At 32.7% G+C, this 19,479-nt stretch overlaps 1 protein-coding gene, 1 long non-coding RNA gene and 1 pseudogene across 2 annotated transcripts in view; 2 read left to right on the top strand and 1 right to left on the bottom strand.

Annotated features, from left to right (window-relative positions):
* The window catches only part of LOC149876754 (uncharacterized), a 250,371-nt gene that overhangs the window by 163,079 nt on the left and 67,813 nt on the right, over positions 1 to 19,479 (bottom strand). The gene's annotated exons all lie outside the window — the stretch shown is intronic.
* LOC149876760 (uncharacterized) lies at positions 9,777 to 12,297 on the top strand. The gene is made up of 2 exons (XM_090075101.1): positions 9,777 to 9,899; positions 10,211 to 12,297. The coding sequence occupies exon 2, from the start codon at positions 11,548 to 11,550 to the stop codon at positions 12,295 to 12,297; it is 750 nt and encodes a 249-aa protein (XP_089931227.1). The 5' UTR covers positions 9,777 to 9,899; positions 10,211 to 11,547.
* On the top strand, positions 13,590 to 14,020 carry LOC149876759 (homologous-pairing protein 2 homolog pseudogene; annotated as a pseudogene).

Raw genomic sequence — 19,479 nt, 5'->3', positions numbered from 1 at the left:
TTCTCCTCTTCGTCTTCTTTTTTGCTCCTTTCTTTAATCTCCATTATCAGCAAAAGTCTATCGCAGATTCTTAAAGCCTCGGAACATTGCATTTTCATTTGTGCTGAAATTTATTTAATTTATTTTGCATAATATTTTTTCATGGTTCAGCTAAGCATAATAAAACACTTGTCCGAGAAGAAGGTAAAAGCTTCCGGATTGACCGGCTTGCGCGTCTCCAGAGTTGAGTGTGACAACGAGTCTTATGCCGGCTGCAACGCTGGGCATGGAATCTGCATTTGCAAAATTTCTGTAAAAGGAAATGGTGGTAGTGGACCCAATGGAAGCATTGGATTGGTACAGCAGCCCCGTCGATGTGTTGTTGAATGAGGTTACGTTTGATCCGTTCCACGAAGACAAGTAAAAATCTTCCAATCCAGACGAGGAAAAGATGCATTTGCTGTCACTGTCATATCCAGAAAAAGTAGTGTAATTGTTTGTATTATAAAGTGTCCAAGGACTGAGAACGGTTCCGTTTCCAGGAGGTAAATTACCGTCGTACATTCTGACTCTAGATTCCCACCAGCTTCCAGAAGCTCCAACGATGTGCATCCTGATGTATTTTAGAAAAACTCCATTTCCTTTTCCTTTTGTGTCTAGCAAAACATATTCGTTTCCGTAAGTGGTGTTTAAATATCTGAACGTCCTGCCGTACAATTTAACGGATGAAAGTAGAGGAGGGATGGAGGTGAATGTGGAAATGAAAGGCTGAATCCAGTAAGTGATGGAAGAGGTATTTTTGTTGATTAATTGGATGTTGATGTTTGTATTGAACGGCATGTCAAGAGTAAAATATCCTCCCAACGAAGTGTTGCTTAAAACGTTGCATCCTTGCAAAGAATTGGCGTAAAAAGGGCCGCCGATAGGAGAAAAAAGCTAGTCGCAAGCAAGTCCAGTGTTATCCACTCCTATTCCTTCCGTGGTTTCTGAATAATTTCCAACGTTAATTTCGCCATCTGTAAATATTCGAATGAAAACATTTCCAGGAAAAGTTCCACTGAGAGTAGAACCACAACCTTCTCAGAACTCCAGGTCCGTCCGAGTAAGTGAAAACTGTTGTCGTGGCGGCTGATGCCACCGTTTGCGCTTTTAATCCTAAGGACGAAAAGCTTGAATTTGGAACAAGCCCTAAAAAGTTGGATTTTTGTGACAACGTGTCTGCGTAACTTTTTGTCGCGGCATCTTGCGAGTTTGAAGGGTCGAGCACAGTGATCAATTTATGGGAATTCAAATTCAAGTCAGCCGTTCCTACTGTAGTTCCGCCTGACGCATGCGTGTCCACGTAATTTTTGGTGGCTGAAACTGAGGATGAAGTAGGCTCTGCCAAATTGGTCAATTTGTGTGATGTCATGTTAATGTCTACGTAAGAAATATTGTTGTATGCCACTTTTGTGTCCACATACCCTTTTGTCGCTGCGTCTTTTAAAGCCGTTGGATCAGAGACGTTGATCAATTTGTGGGAATTTAAATCCAAGCTTCCCGTGATCGTGCTGGATCCGTCCACTTTAACATTCATGCTCGAGCTGACGTCTACGTAATTTTTAGTGGCAGCGTCGTGAAGATTGGTCGGCTTGTTCAAGTTGATCGCTTTGTGAAAGTTCAAATCCAAGTCCGCGGTTCCCGCAGTAGTTCCTCCACCTGACGAATGCGTTTCCACGTAATTTTTGGTGGCGGCATCGTGCGAAGTGGTCAGTTCTGCCAGGTTGATGATTTTGTGAGAGTTGAAATCCAAGTCTGCAATGATGGTGCTGTTTCCATCTGTCCTGACATACAGATCGCTTGAAAGAGAGGTTGAATAAGGGCTGTATAAATAACGACCCAATTCTGATCTACCAAATTTGTCAATCATTTTTATATGCCTCAGATTTTATTTTTGGCTTTAGATCCCTCGGATCCGTGGAAAATCTTTGATTTTCTACCACAAGGTATTAATGACGTCCTGAAAGTCGTTTCCTTCTTCCAATTTTTTCAAGACGTAAAGACACAAGTGACCGCAATAAGAGGTATTACCAAACTGCACTCTTTCGCTGTTGTAATAAACAGGGCTTTTTAAATAATTTACAAGCTCAATAAGAGGAGGTTGAGCATAAGAATCAAAGCTGCATTTCTTATCACCGTCTTTGAACCAGCACACCCAATCAAATCCTCCTGTGCCAGAGTCTCCCGTATTCACAATGCCACATTTTTTTCTTCTCGGTTTTTTCGGCAATGTGTCTCTTTCAAAAGCACCTCGAAAGTTTCTTATTTTCAGCTTTTTAGCATCCTCTATCAATTGAAAGTTGGTCAAAGCCTCATTTGGCAATTTTATTCCTTCGACGTTGATCATTTTTAAATTCGTGTAAAATTAAAAAATCATTTATGATTTCCATGGATTCAAAGAATCTAAAAATTTCACAAGTGAAATTCCATGGATCCAAAGGATCTACATTTCTTCGTCAGATTCAAACTCTCCTAAATCCAAATCGCTCATAATGCTTTGAACAGAAGGAGCATTTTTAGTGATGAACACTTCTGGAAGCTTGACTTGAATGGACTCGATCTGAGAGCTAATAAAAACGCCTTCAATTCTCAAAGACGCAATAGCAAAGCACCTTTGACGAACATACCCCAATGGAACAGCTTTTACCATCTTTTTGTTCTCTTTTTTGCAAAACAAAGAAGTGATGCTCTTTTCTTTTGTATACAACTTTCCGAAAAAGATGGGGGACGCGTTTGGCGATATCATCGCAGATTTGTTTTTAAAGATGGACAAATACTCTGTCATTATTTTTTTAGTTCTTCCTCCTTTTTTCAACAAGGCTGTCTTATGGATGACTTGCTCGCGAAATTTTGATATCTTTTCAGTCACCTCTATAAACTTTTCTTCTTCTGCTGTCATGCCTTTTTTATCGTCAAAAGCAACAAAAGACATGGAATATCCCGTCAGCTCTTTCGTTTCCACACTGCGATTTTCAAACACACCCAAAGAAAACAAAACGGGGGTTCTTAAAATAAAAGGACCTTTTCCATTAGCATACTCGTAATAGAGCGGAATCTTTTGGTACTGAATGGGCTTTGTGGCTGTATAAATATCTCCAGCCAATAATTTACTCTCGTCAAAGTTCTCAATTGTCACAAAGTTCATCTTTTTTAATGGGGAAGAAATTTTTTTAGATCCTTTTTAGATCCGGCACTTTAACTTGCTCCTTGACTTTATTTATTTTTCTTCTAGCATACTCAAATACATCTTTCAACACCATGCCACTTTTTTCAAAACGAATCCCTCCACACTTTATTTTCAACTCAAGTTCATCTATTCGACGAATAATGGTGAAATCCAAATCATTTTCAAAGCTGTAAATCTTGTAATGGTACTTTTCTTCATAAGGCGAATAATAATACGACTCCTCGTAATCTTCCGTCTTAAGATACTCATTTATAAAGGGCTCAAACAAAACCATTATCTTGCTCATTTTTTAATGGACCTGAAAATTTTTTTCAGTAAGCAAATGACCAATGTCGCTCGAAAGCAAACTAATCAATTCTTTATTGTTCACCCACGAATTAAACGAGTCTGGATACCCCAACCATTTCACCAATGATCTGCTATTGGTTTTGCGAACAATTTTTTCAATCCTGAATATGTCCTGATGCGTCTTTTGCATCTCCTGCTCGTAAAAAGTGCCTTGAATTTCTTCACCGCTAGCATCATCAATTTTATACGTGAGAGGATCCGTATACTGAACTTTTGACACGGTAAAAACCTCTTAAGTCCATCTTGGTGTATACCCCTTTTCATAATGAGACTTCTTTTTTGTGATCCGCACTTTGTCATCCATTGAAAATTTCGGTTTTGCTCTTTCTCTCTGTTTACCATTCAGGTTCATCCAGACCTTATTTTTATTCTTTTCATCACTGGCTTCCACTAGAGTCATTTTAATGGAAGAGTGCCTTGTGCAGTTGTAATTTTTCACCATCTTATCTAATACGTCAATATATTTATTGGTATTGTTGACTGAAAAATATTTAAACATTATCTCTTTCATCGTTCTGTTCCATCGCTCAACGACGCAACTTTTTTCTTCGTTTTCAGTGGAATACAATTGCACACCTAGCGCTCTCACGTGCTTTTTGTAAAATTCTTTTCCTTTATCTACCCACAATTTGACGCATTTTCTTTCACCGAAAATCTTTTTCAACGCTTTAGACACTTCAAGACCCGTTTTGCTTTTTAACGGAACGATCCATCCATACTTTGAAAACACGTCAATCACCATGAGCAAATATTTTACGCCGTTGTTGAATTTTGAAAACGATTGCATGTCCACCAAATCGGAAGCCCATATCTCATCAATGTCGTTCACAATCACCCTTCTTCTTTTAAAATGATGAATGACCGGTTTATGTAGCTCCTCTGCAAGCTGATCCGTCCATTTCAGAGGCATTTTTTTTTTTTTAGATCTTTCAGATCCATGAAAATTCTTTAAATTTTTAGATCCTACTCCCAATCCAAATTTACCTTTAGCTTTGATCACCGGAGTAATGAGCTATCTTTCGTTGATCTCTCTTTGAGTGGGATTGGGGATCGAATTCATCTCCTCAAGCATCATCTGATCTGCCACATTCCTGTTTTGCCGGTCATTGAAATATTTATAAGCCAAATCATGGTGATACGCTGCATTGTCCACTCTGTCTACCGGCTTGCTCCAATCTTGATACATGTCCGTAGAAGTCAACCTCTTATCCAAATTGGTTCCCGGTCCTGCAAAGTTCATCCCAGGAATGTGCATTTCTCCTGGAAATTTTTCCCACGGAAGCTTTACTTTGCTCGACAGCTTGTTAATCGACTCCACCAAATCACCTCCTTTTGTTGCCGAAGATGATCCATGCGAAGAAACAAACTTGCATTTGGTCGTTCCGCAAGAGTCACAAGTCCCTTTCAACATAGGTCTATTGTTTTTTGTCATCTCATTTTTCAAGTGAATGGTTTCAGTTTTCCTTTTGCATTTAACGCAGTACATTTTAAATACAAGATAAATATTTTTTTCCCAGTACAAAATGGAAGTCATTGATTTGTCATGGAATATCGGAAAAACCAAAAGATACAACAACAAGCTTTTGCCAAGAAGCATTCGAGGAATCATCGTCGGAAAGTCTGATTGCGGAAAAACAACCTTGCTGCTCAATTTACTGCTTAGACCTGGATGGCTGGATTATAACCACTTGCAAGTCTTTGGCAAATCCCTTTTCCAACCCGAATACAAAATACTCAAAAAAGCCTTTGAGAAGAAACTACCAAAAGAACTCATTCTACAATTATTCAAATACAGAAGCGGGTTGGACGATTTTTATTTTTCAAACGTATAAAAAACATGTCTGGATTTTATTTGCTTGCCAAATCTAAAAAAGATCTTCCCACCGTATCAAACAGCTCCATCAAAACATACTTTGAAAGGCCCATCGAGCTGGATTTAAACAAACAGTACGAAATGGCTCTTGTAGGACTCGAAACCTATCGAAGCTACCCCAACATCACCTCTAAAAATAACGTTTTCAGATACAGCCCAAACGCTTGATCGAACAGTTACACCATCTACATTCAAGAAGGATCCTACGAAATCAACCAGCTCAACGAATACCTTCAAAATGAAATCCAAAAACAAACAGGAAACTTGTACAGAGTAGACGGAGTCACCATTACAGCAAACGAGTCTTCGTTAAAAGCCGTATTAAAATTTGGAAAGCCTACAGCAACGACAAGATACTGGGTTGATTTCAACGTCAATAACAGCATAGGATCGCTCCTCGGATTCGATAGAAACGAATACACCTACGTGGAAAAAAAAGAAGACCCTGTTGACCCTAATAAAGTCACAAGCGTCATCGACACCTACGAGTCTGAAAACATCGTGAGAATTGAAGAAACTGCAGTGATCCGAGTCACCAACGACATTATCGGCTCGTCTTATTTAGACGGAAAAACAACAAACGATATTTACTCCTTTTACCCACAAGTTGAACCCGGAACCAAAATTGTTGAAAAACCTTTTCATTTGATTTACCTTCCCATCGTTGTCAGCAAAATTTCAAGAATGGAAACACAAATCGTTGATCAAGATGATCACTTGATCGATTTTAGAGGAGAAGACATCATTGTCAGATACCACATCAGAGAAAAAATCTCATCCACTCTACACGATCTTTTCTCCGGAAGCGCTTTCAGTCGGTGAAAAAAAAAATTTCCTACTCTATTAAAAATGTACCAAAAGATCAAACTCAACATTTCAAAAGCTGACAAAATTAAAAAAGCCATTCAAAACGAAACCGAAGTCAGCATAAAACTCACTCATCAAGACTTAAACGGCGAACATATTCTCGCTGTCACTAAAACCCAATTAAACAAAATTGCAAAAGCCTACGACAATGGAAAAGGCGTCACGCTCAAACTCAACAAAAAACAACTCATGCACAACGCAAAAGTAGAAGGAGGATTCATCGGTGCCCTTTTACCTTAACTAGGAATGATCGGAAGTACCATCGCCACAAAAGTCGTCCCTGCTCTTGCCACTGGACTACTCTCTGGTGTTGGAGCCTCTGCCGGTTCTGCCATGGTCGACAAAATTGCTAGGCGCGGAATAGTTTACTTAAAAAAAGACGGAAAAGGACTAAAAATATCCAGATTAGGATCCGGTATATACCTAAACCATTGGGCTGGAAATACTCAAGGCGATGGGCTTTACATTAAAAATAAAAAAGCATACAATCGTATTGGCTCTGGAGAAGAAGAACAATTCTCAGGCCTTGGTTTACTTCTCGGTCCCAATTCACCCTTCAATAGCATACCCATTTAAGGCTCCATTTTGTAAACAAAATTTTTTATTCAACAAAAATAAAAAATCATAGAAACTACACTTTTATCATTCCTATTTCTCCTGTAGACGAAATCATTAACGTCTCTCCCACATACACATCCAACACGCTCGAAAAAGAAACGATTTTTGAAACTCGATACAGCTGATCAGACTTACGCATCAAATCAAATTTCTTATCATCACTCTCTTCTCCAAACTTAAAGCTCTCACTAAAAACACCGCTTGTCTCCATTGAAAATATCAACACCCCTTTCTCTAAAAACACTCTAAATTCCGATGTCGGCTTTATCATCTTACACATATCACTAAACCTACTAGCCGAAACTCTTCTCTTTGACCAAAAAGAATAACGCTCACTCAAACTCACGTTTTGAACGCTTTCCGTCGTCACCTTAATATTATACGCAAACTGGTCTAAAGATCTCACGGCGATTTCCAAACTTCCCGCACTCAAAATCGACAAAGTCAACTCGCTACCACTTTTCACCGTTTTAAACACCTTACTCACATAACTCTCAACACCCACATGCAACGATTCCTCAAAATCAAACACGTACTCATCAAAACGATCTGCAAAAAGATCCACTTCAAACATTAAATTTATCGTTGTTTTTGTTTTCACACTTATCCCTTCTTTACTTATTCGCAAACACACCATCCTCATGTTATTGAACAAAAGATCAAACAACGCTTTCACTTCACCTGCATGCTTTGTTCTCGCTAAAAACATTTTTAAATAAGAAGAAAATAATTTTAAATCATTGCGCATGGACGGTAAGAAATATTTTGAATAAAAAGGAAACAGAAAGAAATCTTAACAAATATACAAATAACATCATTATTTTTATATTCTTCTTGGAAAACTATGATAAGAACTTAAAAAACCGTCATCTTTCAAAAATAGTCAACCCCCCAATATATAACGGTATCGATGCGCTAGAACCCGCATTTTACATCTACTGATGTACACTTTGGAATCCTTATATTAATCCTCAAATCTTATATTTGATCTTAAATGTCTTGCACAGAAAAAATAAAGCAAACTATCATTAGAGATTTTGAAAATGACTTTTTTCCTTTAAGGTAATTTTTAAATCTCAGGCATACTTAGCTGACTTTGAAATCGTTTTCTTAAATATCTTAATGTAGTTTGTGTTAGGGCATAATTATACTAATTATTAACTTTATTTAGCCTAATCGTAGAGCTATAAAAGAAGTTCATGTAATTTCTAATAAAATTTCGGAGAAACTTCCCAAGTAATTAAGAGCGAGATCACTAAAACGACCCTTAATTTCACTTTAAAATTTCCCGCGCAAAACTGTTTAAATTCTTGGAATTTTTGAGTTACTTAAATGCCATGATTTAAAAACTTTGTAAGATTGGGATAGGCATCTTTTTAAGTATAGTTTTTTTAAAAGCCTTTATCTTACTGATAATTGAGCATATCATATTTTAGTATTTAAAAAATTTGATTTGAGTGATTTAACTTAGACTGAACTGGTTGAGATACGATAAGGTAATTTAAAATTATTTATCCCATCATTAATCCCATCATTTATCCCATCATTTATCCCATCATTTATCCCATCATTTATCCCATCATTCTTACTTCATTCACTTGTTTGCTATCATGAGGGCGTGTTGAAATTATTTCGCGACTTAACTTTTCCAGATTGATAAACTTTTGAGCTCAAGAATGTTTAATGTAGCAACAAAGCAACGAAACATAGAAGAAAATCATAGCAACAAAATTAAAAACTATATAGAAGAGGAAATTTAGTTACCTGAAAGAATTGCGACGAAACAATTATGCAAGTTGGACCGACTTGAAAACAGCAAACACATTCAAAACCGATAGCTGTTGATAACAGTTGAGCTGTTCAAACTTTTCACTAAATACAACGTTAAAATGATATTATTTTTAAGTCAGATTTATACTAGCCAACTTTTACATAACGTTATTTTTTAAAATCATTTCACTTCGCATTTTTTTATGATTTCATTTCTCAGCTTCTTCTACACCTATAGCAAGACAACACAAGGACTCTAAAAATAGCCACTGTTAGAGGTATTGTCTTAATAAGAGTAACAGAATTCATCATATTCGTCTGAATTAGAAAAAGCTGAGAGAACTTCGGATGAAGTGTGCTTTCAGGTTTAAATATAATTTTAACTAAAAGTAAAAGAACAACTTTATAGCTGTCGACTTGTTTCGCATTGCTTCAATCGAAAAATATAAATACAATATATAGATGTTTTAGACAATAAAACTTTGAAGTAGGAAATGATTAAAAACGCTTTATAATTTTTACTTTTTGTTAAAAGAATTTTTAAAAAAAGACTATTTTAAACAGTAATCTTAATTTTATTAGTACAGAAACGTTTAACGTTTAATGTCGTTTCGTCATTAGTTACTAGGGCTTTGATAGAGCGCGTTTTTGCGTTGCACACGGCCATTGGAGAAAGATCTCTTAAGCGAGTTAAAACTTTTTTCCTTTTGGAACTAAACTATTAGTTTAGATTTGGAATTTAATTATTAGTTTAGATATATTACATAAAGAATCATATTAAGATAAATAATCATCGCTAAGATCATCTTATAATTGAAGTAAGTATATAAAATAGTTATATATGCATTTTTATTAGGTAAAGTAGAAAGGATTTAAATTTTTATTAGATAAAGTAGAAAAGATTTTAATTTTTTAAATCGTTTATATTTTGTTTGTTTTAGTTTTTCTTTTTGCAGTTTTGTTTTTATTATCTTATTTTTAGAAGGAAAGTAGGGGTATGGATGTTATTTAAAGTTATACTAATGCTATTTCCATAAAATGGTTATTACTACATTGAAATTTCTGTGATGCTATAAACTATTTTTGTTGTTTTTTAGAAAATTTAGTAAAATGAATTAAACTTTTGTGTCAACACTGACATGGCATGTCACATGTTATTGTATGTAAAGGTTAAATTTTGTTATGAGGATGACAGTTCTTATGAAAAAAAAAAAGAAGGTAGAGAATATTGTTTGTAAATATATATTTTGAATCTTTTTAAATTTTCTCGTGTCATTTTAAAAAATTTTTGTTTGCACACGTTTATTGTTTGCATATATGCTTTTTTGATATGTATGTGTATGTGGTAATAAGTGCTTTACAGCTGTTTTATCAATGTGTTTTTATAATAATGTAATGTAGTACAATAATGTAAGGTGTTTTTATTGTTTGTATGTGTTAATATGTGTTATATAATTGTTTTAAAAATGTGTTTAAATATGTATATAAGGTAATAATAATCCACTGTTAGAAATAAAATCGTTTTTCAGGTACGTAGATGATAGCCACGCAAGATTTACAAATAAAGATAATGCCATCCGTTTTCAACAAATATTAAACAGTCAACATCATGCCATCAAATACACAATTGAATTGGAAGATGAAAATAAAAGATTAAATTTTTTAGACATCCAAATAACGAATAATCAAAAAGGTAAATATGATTTTAACATACATCGAAAAAAAGCAATAACAAATATTCAGGTTAAGCCCAATTCAAACCACGATCCAAAAATCTTGGAAGGAATATTTAAAGGATTTATTCATAGAGCTTTATCAATTTGCTCTGAAAAATTTTTAAATAAAGAAATCGATTTCCTAATAAATGTGTTTGCTGAAAATGGATACGAAAAGAAGAAAATACAAGACCTTGCAAATATTGTTATAAAAAAACGACACTCAAATAATGAAATAGTTTTATCTAACAACAAAGCAACCATGCCAACTATATCACTACCGTGGATTCCAGTATTATCACCAAAACTTCGAAAAATCTTTAGGAAAGCAGGTTACAGGGCAGCCTTTAAATCCAGTGCAAATCTTAAATCTTTACTAACTTCGCGCAACAAAACTACCATCAAATAGCCATCCCGGAGTATACCTAATAGAATGCGAGTGTAAACAAAAATACATCGGTGAAACAAAAATGAAAATAGCAACAAGAACAAAACAACACCAAAAAAATGTTTTTGAAGAAAAATTAGAACAATATGCAATTGGCCATCATAAAATTAAATGTTCAGGTAATATAAAATGGGATCAAGTAAAGACGCTAAAAGTAGAACCCAAAAAATTTGAAAGAAAAGTTCGAGAGGCAATCGAAATTCAGTTCAACAAATGCGGACCTAAAAATGGAGGTATGAATTTAGATGACGGTCAATATGTAAAAATGCAATTTTGGACGCCATACTTTTTATACCTACGAAATATTAAAGAAGCCCAACTAAAGCGAAGTTTAAAGAAGCCATTAAAAAGTGACATTACCGTTAATGTTTGTTTGTAATTTAATTTAATAATATTTGTAATTAAAGCTGAAGATGCTAGTATCAATAATCTAGCGAAAATTTCTTAGATAAAATAAAAAATTAGTATTGAGAGAATTCGTATTTATTGAAGTTCATATATTAAATGTATATAAGGTATATAATAACCTTATATACATATTTAAACACATTTATTGTGTTTATAGTTGGTACATATGTTTATATTATGTTGTTTCCGTGTTTTCAAAGTGCTGTGACTTGGTAAACATCTACCTGAAAATCAATTATTGTATTTTAGAGAAGGAGCAGAACAAAAGGCTTTAGATTGTGCAGCTCAGCATGATATGCACCTAATGGCATGGTTTAAGTTAAATACTGAAAATGAAAGAGCGCATTGCTATTCTTATGTAGACATTCCTTATCACTTTGTATTTGATGATAAACATTGTAAATGGAAGGTTAGACAAAGATGTGGTAATAAGGTGATAGTAAGAATGGATAAAGTTAATCCAACTGGAGAATTGTTTTTTCTTAAACTGCTACTTTTGCAAGCAAAAGAAGCAACATCTTGGGAGGATGTGCATACTGTTAATGGTATTGTCCTTGAAATGTTTTGTGAAGCATGTGTTTTGAAAGATTTGTTGCAAGATGACACTGAATGGCAGAATATTCTTTCTAAGGCAGTTTTAACACGTATGCCAAAGCAAATTAGACAGTTGTTTTCAATTATTTTCACCTTTCTTGAATCTGACAATCCTTTACATCTCTGGAATGCATGCAAAGCTTTTATGATGGAAGATTTCATTCACCACTCAATCCCACTTCTAATAGCTGAACAAGCTACTCTTCATCAAATTGAAAAAATTATTAATCAAAGTGGTAAAATGCTGCCTGATTACAATCTGCCTGTTATTGATGAGTTTATAGGCTTAAATCTAAAAAATTTTGAAAAATTCGTCGAATCCAATTTTTTAAGTGAATCCCTTATCTCGCTTAACAAATCCTATCCTTGCAAAAAAAAAATCCCCAAATATGTACTTTTTTCAGTCCGCTATAAAACTGAAGGGAAAAAAAGACAAAAAAATATAGTGTGAAAATGCATAGGATGTAATTGGCGCAAACCATTCACAAAAATCCTTCATTGCAAAACCCTGCTGAAAAAGATTGAGGATGAAGCACAACTTGTACCACCTGCAGCCAAATGAAATTAAGTTATTGAACGCAACAATTTTAGAAAGTTATTTCATTCAGATGTGATATCTTGCGTGAATTTAAGTTGCAACATAGTTCTGCAATGATGCAGGTCTACCAAATAGAACTGTAAATGGTTCTATTTTAACTTCTGCATCCTATGTAAAAAGCGTGCTAGGTTATGTAAAATTTTAACATATTTTTTCTACTAAAAGTGATCTTTTTTTTATTGAATATTTGCATATTTTCTAATTCAATTTATCAATTTCTTAAATATCTTTTTAACTGTTATTTGCTTTTTTTTCTAATTTGTATTTCATGTAAAAAGAATAGAAAAATAAACTCTGAAAAATGAAAGTTGTTTGGTTTTTAATGCTCCGGCGATCGATTTGCGCCGATTTTATTCCATACAGTTTTTCCAGACACGCGTCAAGTTTTAAAAACAAATTTTATTACTTCCCAATAGAATTTATCAAAAATCTTTTGACGTCAAATCCGAAGTTGTGATTTTAACGGCCCCAGGAGGTTTTTTAGACTGTATTACCTAATTCTAAATTAGATTAAAAAAAAGAAGAGTGTAAAGTTTGATGTGCTTTACGGAGAAAAATCTTAAATGTTAGAAAATTTTAAACTTCTTTCGATAAGAAGCGAATCTCTTTCTGAAAATATGGTTCAAGATCATGAATGAAAAACGGTAATAATATCTTGTAATTTTTTCAACGTTTATAGCATCGCGCAATTTTATCTTTGCAAATTAAGCGTTAAAAAAATTTCGGATTTTACTGGAAAAACTTCACTGTTAAAGTATAATAGTATAAGTTGTTATATTATCTTAAATATTATGTTAACCTATTATGTTAAACTGCTGTTAGGTAAGAATTTATCTAAACAATTTTTATTTGATGTTTTTGAGAAATCAATAAATATATACATTAAAGTTATCAAAAAAACTCTTTAACAAGTGGAGCAGAAAACAGAAAATTTACAAACAAAAGCTAAAAAAAACCTTTGCGCTAGTATGTTGACAAAGTTAAGTTAGTAAGGTAGTTTGCTAGTATGCTTGTTAAGTGGTTTTATTTATATTATTTTTTTTGGTTTTTTTGGTTTTTGGTTAAAAAATTACTTCTAAAATAATTTAATCTTAACTTTCATTGACCACATAAATATACATATAATTATTTATATTTACAGATCTCTATGAAATTTGCAATGAGTAAAAAGAAGTCCCCAGAATCAGCTATTTTAGAGTATTTACAGCAACAAAACCGACCTTACAGTGCAATTGATGTGTTTAATAACCTTCACAAAGAGTTTGGTAAAGCTGCTGTCGTTAAAGCTCTTGAAACATTAGCTGAAGAGAAAAAGATAATTGAAAAGACTTATGGAAAACAAAAAATATATGCGCCTCATCAGAATGAAAAGTATGATAAATTTTTCCATTGCTTTGGAATGTTTTCATCAAAAAATGCAATTACACCAGACGATTTAATTCTTTTAAGTAAGCGTCATTATTTTGTAAAATATTTTACTGACTTGGTTTTTTTGTAATTGTCTTTTTACAACTTTTTAGAAAAACAGAAAAACGACCTTATGCAATTTTATCGTGTGAATTGGCCCGAGGCTTCAGTAACATCTAAGATGCATATGTTGGAACATATGTTTTTGAAAAATTGGGGAGCGGGAATCGGGTTTCATGGAGAACAAGGCGGAGAATTGATCCTATCGAGTTTAACAAACTGAAAACTGTTTACCAATCGATACCTTGCTGCACAATGCGATTAAAAAGCATTCTCAAATGCCATTACATGAAGACAAACCCAGAGAGCATGCGGCTTAAGCCATGTATTAAAAAAAGAAGTTAAGAAATTTAAAAGAAAGTTATTTGAATATATATATATATATATATATATATATATATATATATATATATATATATATATATATATATATATATATATATATATCACCTTCCTTCCAACTTTTTAAAATTTTGCTGAACACACGCACTCGACTATCAGAGATTATATTAAAAATCACAAGTGTAATTTTCATTTCGAGTTTCTATATATTTAAGGAATAAAAACAATCACGTCAGGCTGTTAACGAATTAATTAAAAAATCTTGAAAAGCAATTTAGAAAAAATCTTGAAAACCGGCTGCTTATGGAAGCTGTGGCGCAGTGGTTAGGGTTGTGACTCAGATCCTAGAGGTCAAATGTCATTAGTGACTATTTCTTGATTAAATCCTCTTCAGAGATGCTGTGACAAACCGTTAGGTTATCTTGGAGCACCAAAACAAAAAGTTTTTGTTGAAGAATTTTAATTAAGGCTTTTAATATGGATTTATCGTCAATAAAAAGCGTAGCTATATTTTCTATAACTGTCTCTACATTACTAGAAGCAAACAATGCTGTGGCAAAGGCGTGACTATGAAGAGGGATAAAAAGTAAAACACCCTTTTTTTCGAAGGAAAGCAACTCTTTTTCAGGAAGAAGTGGGATTTGATTTGTACTTTAAGGGAAATAACACAAAATATTACATTGGCGTTCGGCATATGCAACTCTCCTCAATAAAATAGTTCTGGTTACATCGTTAAGTAAAAAGTAAAAAGCAGCCATTTCGAATTAATACTTTTGACAAATACGTTTATATATATGTATATGTAAACACACACACATAGCCTTGTCAAAATCAATTGGTTAAAAAAAACGTTTGTTGCAGTTCGATATTTATCTTAATTGCTATTGATGTTAGTATATATTTTGATAAATTCGCAATTCGTTTGGTTAAGCAGAGGCTCAAACAAGTAAATAGCAAACTCCTTACTTTTCTAGGTTTTTTTTCGCAATCTGCCCTTCCTTTTGAATCATATTCATGAACGACCTCTATTTTTAGGATCAAGGAGATGTATTGATGGAATTTTTCATAAGCTGGCAACTTTTCACTGGTCCAGTTCAAAGACTGATTTTTTTTTTCTTAATAAGCTTGATGTTTCCTTGTGTTGCAATTTTGGCCAAATTTGTTAAAACATGTGTTCTCACCCAAGTTCTTTACATTTTTTTGAAAATTTTCCAACGTTTTTTTACTGAAATATGTGGTTAGCCATTTTTTTTAATAATGTTTGACATCAGTTCTTATCTCTAAGGAAGCTTCATGGTGAGGCATGATGATCCTAACTGACAGTAAAAAAAGAGTATGTATGTATGTATGTATGTATGTATGTATGTATGTATGTATGTATGTATGTATGTATGTATGTATGTATGTATGTATGTATGTATGTATGTATGTATGTATGTATGTATGTATGTATGTATGTATGTATGTATGTATGTATGTATGTATGTATGTATGTATGTATGTATGTATGTATGTATGTATGTATGTATGTATGTATGTATGTATGTATGTATGTATGTATGTATGTATATACATATGTGTGTGTGAGTGTGTCTGTGTCTATGTATTTACAAGAAGAAAAAATTGATTGCTAAGACCTGATAAAAGTGTTAAATACTTTAAAAACTCATCTAAATTTAAAAAAAAAATTATTTAATTTCTACGCTCAGATAATTAGATGTGTTTTTAAGTGTAAACAAATCAGCATATTGTGAGGAGGGAGAACAAAATAAAAACGATGATCGATAAAAGTAAAACCTCGCGTGATGTGCATGAAATTAGTTGAATAAATGCATAAACGAGTTTATCTTTGCTATTAAAACAAATGTTGCAATTCGTTTATACTTTTGTGCTTCTTATTTTTCCTATAAGATTTTTTGTAATAGCTTTTTTCTAACTAAATATAAAAATTTTATAATATGTTGATACTCATTTTAAAGGTAATTACTTTTTCTTTAATAAATAAAAAAAATTAATTCGATATCATTTTACAGTTTTTTTTATTAAACAAAAACCAAACAAACTTGATTAAAATTCTGCAATCGTTTAAACTTTCGTGAATAGCTGTACTATAAATAAGGCAACGGAAAAGGAAGTATAAAACAAAGGGAAAAACAAAATATTGTTTTTATTTAGAAACTGATCAACAACAAAACAAAATTTGAAATACAACAAAAAGTTAAACATGTCTGCTTGCAGCATCTTCATCAAGACAACTGCATATAGTATCTTGCTCATCTTCTAGGCGTTCTTTTATTAAAGAATCAATAACAATACTTTTTAAAAAATTAAAACGATTATCGTGCTCCCAGTTCACTCCTGCATCCACAAGAATTAAACTTTTGATATCTTTCTTTTTAGCATCCGCAACTGGGACTCCTTTCTGAATCTGAGATGGACAAGAAAAACAGTCATGCCCTCTCTTTGTTATAATCTGAGGACTGTTCAGAAAAAATTTAAAATATGGTTCTCTTTGGACTTTATTTTTAAGTAATCCTCTTGTGATAAAAAAGCGTTTATTTTCCTGAATTTTGATTGGCAGCGGTTTTTATAAAAACTCTTAGTGATACTGATTTAAAATCTAACACACTTCAGTCTCTTTCTGCAATTTTCACTTTTCCCTGTGTACTGTAAACATTATAGTACTCTTCTGGGGAATATATTCGCTTAATCTTTTTAAGCTTTTTTTCTAAAGTTCCAAATACACGGTCACAAGGCAAAAATGTATGTCCTCGAACAGGAAACGAAAGTTCAATTGTTTTTACTAATGTTGGTGCATGTCTAAACAGCCAGAACCCTGCCATATAAATTAAAGCAACATTTTTATTTTGACTACCACATGCATTAGAAACTAAACGAACAGTGTCTATGCCATCCATGTTTGTATTGCAGAGCTTGTCATATACTGTACTGGAACAGGAAGGACTATTCTTTTTGAAATCATTCTCATTCCAAGTATAGATAGTGACATTATCTGGATTTAATGATCCGTTATTTTTGTTTTCTACAACACAAAAGTTGTATATGTATAGTTGTCTACTGTAATAAGCTTGCTGATCTGGAACTTTAGGCATGACTTGGTTTTGTTGATGGTCGAAGCAAATAGTTTTTAAACCATCTCTCTGCTCCTTTAAAAGATCATAGAATGCATTTGCTCTACGCTTATGAACAACTAAATCAGTAATTAAACTTTTCTTCTTTTCTAATTTATTTTCAATCTTAATTTGGTTTCGAATTCTTTCACAAAATGAACATACATCTGATTTTGGAGAACCAAACCCTAAATTAATGTTGCTTATAAAAGTTTTTTCGAAAAATTCATGTCACTGGTAGATTTGGTTCCTTATCTGCGTACAATTTCCATACTGTTTTAATACTTTTAAGCTCTGATGGTAGATAAAGTTTTATAGATTTCTTTCTGCTATTATGACTCTCCCTTCCAAGAAGAGTATTTATAAATTCTATCACAGCCTTTCGCTTATACTTAAATTTGTGGCTCTTTTTATCACCACCTCTGTTTTCTTTTATAGGATTACCATGTTAAAGATATGTTTTGCAATATTTTGAACACGAGTTTTACCAACATGTAAGGATTTTAGAAAAGTGTCTTTACAAACATGCACTATTTGTCTGTTTTCTTTTTCCATAAAAAAACTAATTTCACAATTAGACCTATTTCTCATTTTTTGAGGATTAAATTACGCTTTTTTTCTAGATCGTTGTTTTTTCTGAACAGACAAAAGCTTTAGTATATATTTGTCTTGGTCACATTTTTTGATAGAATTATAAAAATGAGCATTAAAAAGGTAGAGGTCATTATTTTTTATTTCAGAACATTTGTATGTTGTTTTGTGGTCATATTGCCAATAGTGTTTTGAAGGTGGTTTTGGTCCAAGCCTAAAAATTAAAATGTAAACTAACATTTACATATATATATATATATAAACCGAATCATACAAATTTATCTTCTTTATATAAGATAAATTTGTATGATTCTGTTTGTATAAAACTTTTAACATTCATAATATAAAAATACACTTCTTACCTTTCAACTTGTTTTCTTTTCCTTGCGTTACCCTTAGTAAGACGGTGGCTTGCTTTTTCTCCTACAACAATAAAACCTTGTGTAATTTTAGTCACTTTTTTCAATGTGAATATTAAATAACTTAAAGCGCTAACAAAAAGTGCGCTAATTTTGATATAAATACTCCTTTTATTGGTTGCTACAAAATCATAACGCCATTTGATTCGCTGCGGACTTAGAACGTTTTGCAGCTGTAACCCTGTTTGACTTAGCGTGTTTTGAAAATGTTGTAATATTTTCCCTAAATATTTTTAGGACAGAGTGTTTTTTATTAGATCTAATATTTAAACAGATATTAGATTTCAGTATCTAAAATGTAGAAATGTAATTAACTCAATTTTTTTTTGACTTAGCGCGGTTTGCAGTGAATACAGTTTTTTACTTGAATGTGTCATTATAAGAATTAGAATTTGATAATAAATAAATTCTATAACTTTTGTTATTGAACTTTATTATTCATTATAAAAAAAAAGCAGTAAATTTTTTTATAATTTAATGTTTGTAGTTAATTAAACTTTGGTAGTCAGAGAGTAATGGTTCGTATTTAGAAAAGAAATCTAGAAAGTATCATTAAACCATGCAGTTGAGGTTAATAAGCAACTTTTAAAAAGTGATTATTTTCATAGCTTCATATTGTTTAAAAACTATTTTGACATCAAAACCTTCATTCTGCAATTGAAGGGATGGAACTACTGGAATTATTAGTTTACTTTTATAGCAAAATGCCTATATTTTGACGTTAAATAAAAATGGAAATAACATAAGTAAGAGACAAAAAATATCTGTAAACCCTAAAAAAAGATAAACTGATACATCAGAATTAGATTTTTAAATATGAAAAACAGTCGGTTTTTTATCTTTTTAATCAAAAATCGATTTAGTTCGGATAAACCGCCTAAAAAACCGGAATGAAACGGTTCGTAAAAAGACCGTACTTTTTTGAATAATTATATGTGTTAACGAACTATATCTCATAACTAAAGTTTGGAGAAAAAAATTGCTTCAAAATGTTAAACAGTTCTCTAAATATTCCGCTAATTCCTTTTTATTATCAGGGCGGATGCGTAGTACGCAGTGACAAATAGTCTTTTTCAGGCTACCTC

This window comes from Hydra viridissima, unplaced genomic scaffold (genome assembly GCF_058129835.1).
Source record: "Hydra viridissima isolate aposymbiotic clone 2 unplaced genomic scaffold, HvirCarnegie_v1 scaffold_18, whole genome shotgun sequence".
In the NCBI taxonomy this organism is placed as follows: domain Eukaryota; kingdom Metazoa; phylum Cnidaria; class Hydrozoa; order Anthoathecata; family Hydridae; genus Hydra; species Hydra viridissima.
Note: the sequence above shows the minus strand (reverse complement) of the source record. Positions and strands in the feature narration are given on the sequence as shown.

Coding starts and splice junctions, on each gene's coding strand:
- LOC149876760 (XM_090075101.1), top strand. CDS start 11,548: ATGCACCTAATGGCATGGTTTAAGTTAAATACTGAAAATGAAAGAGCG.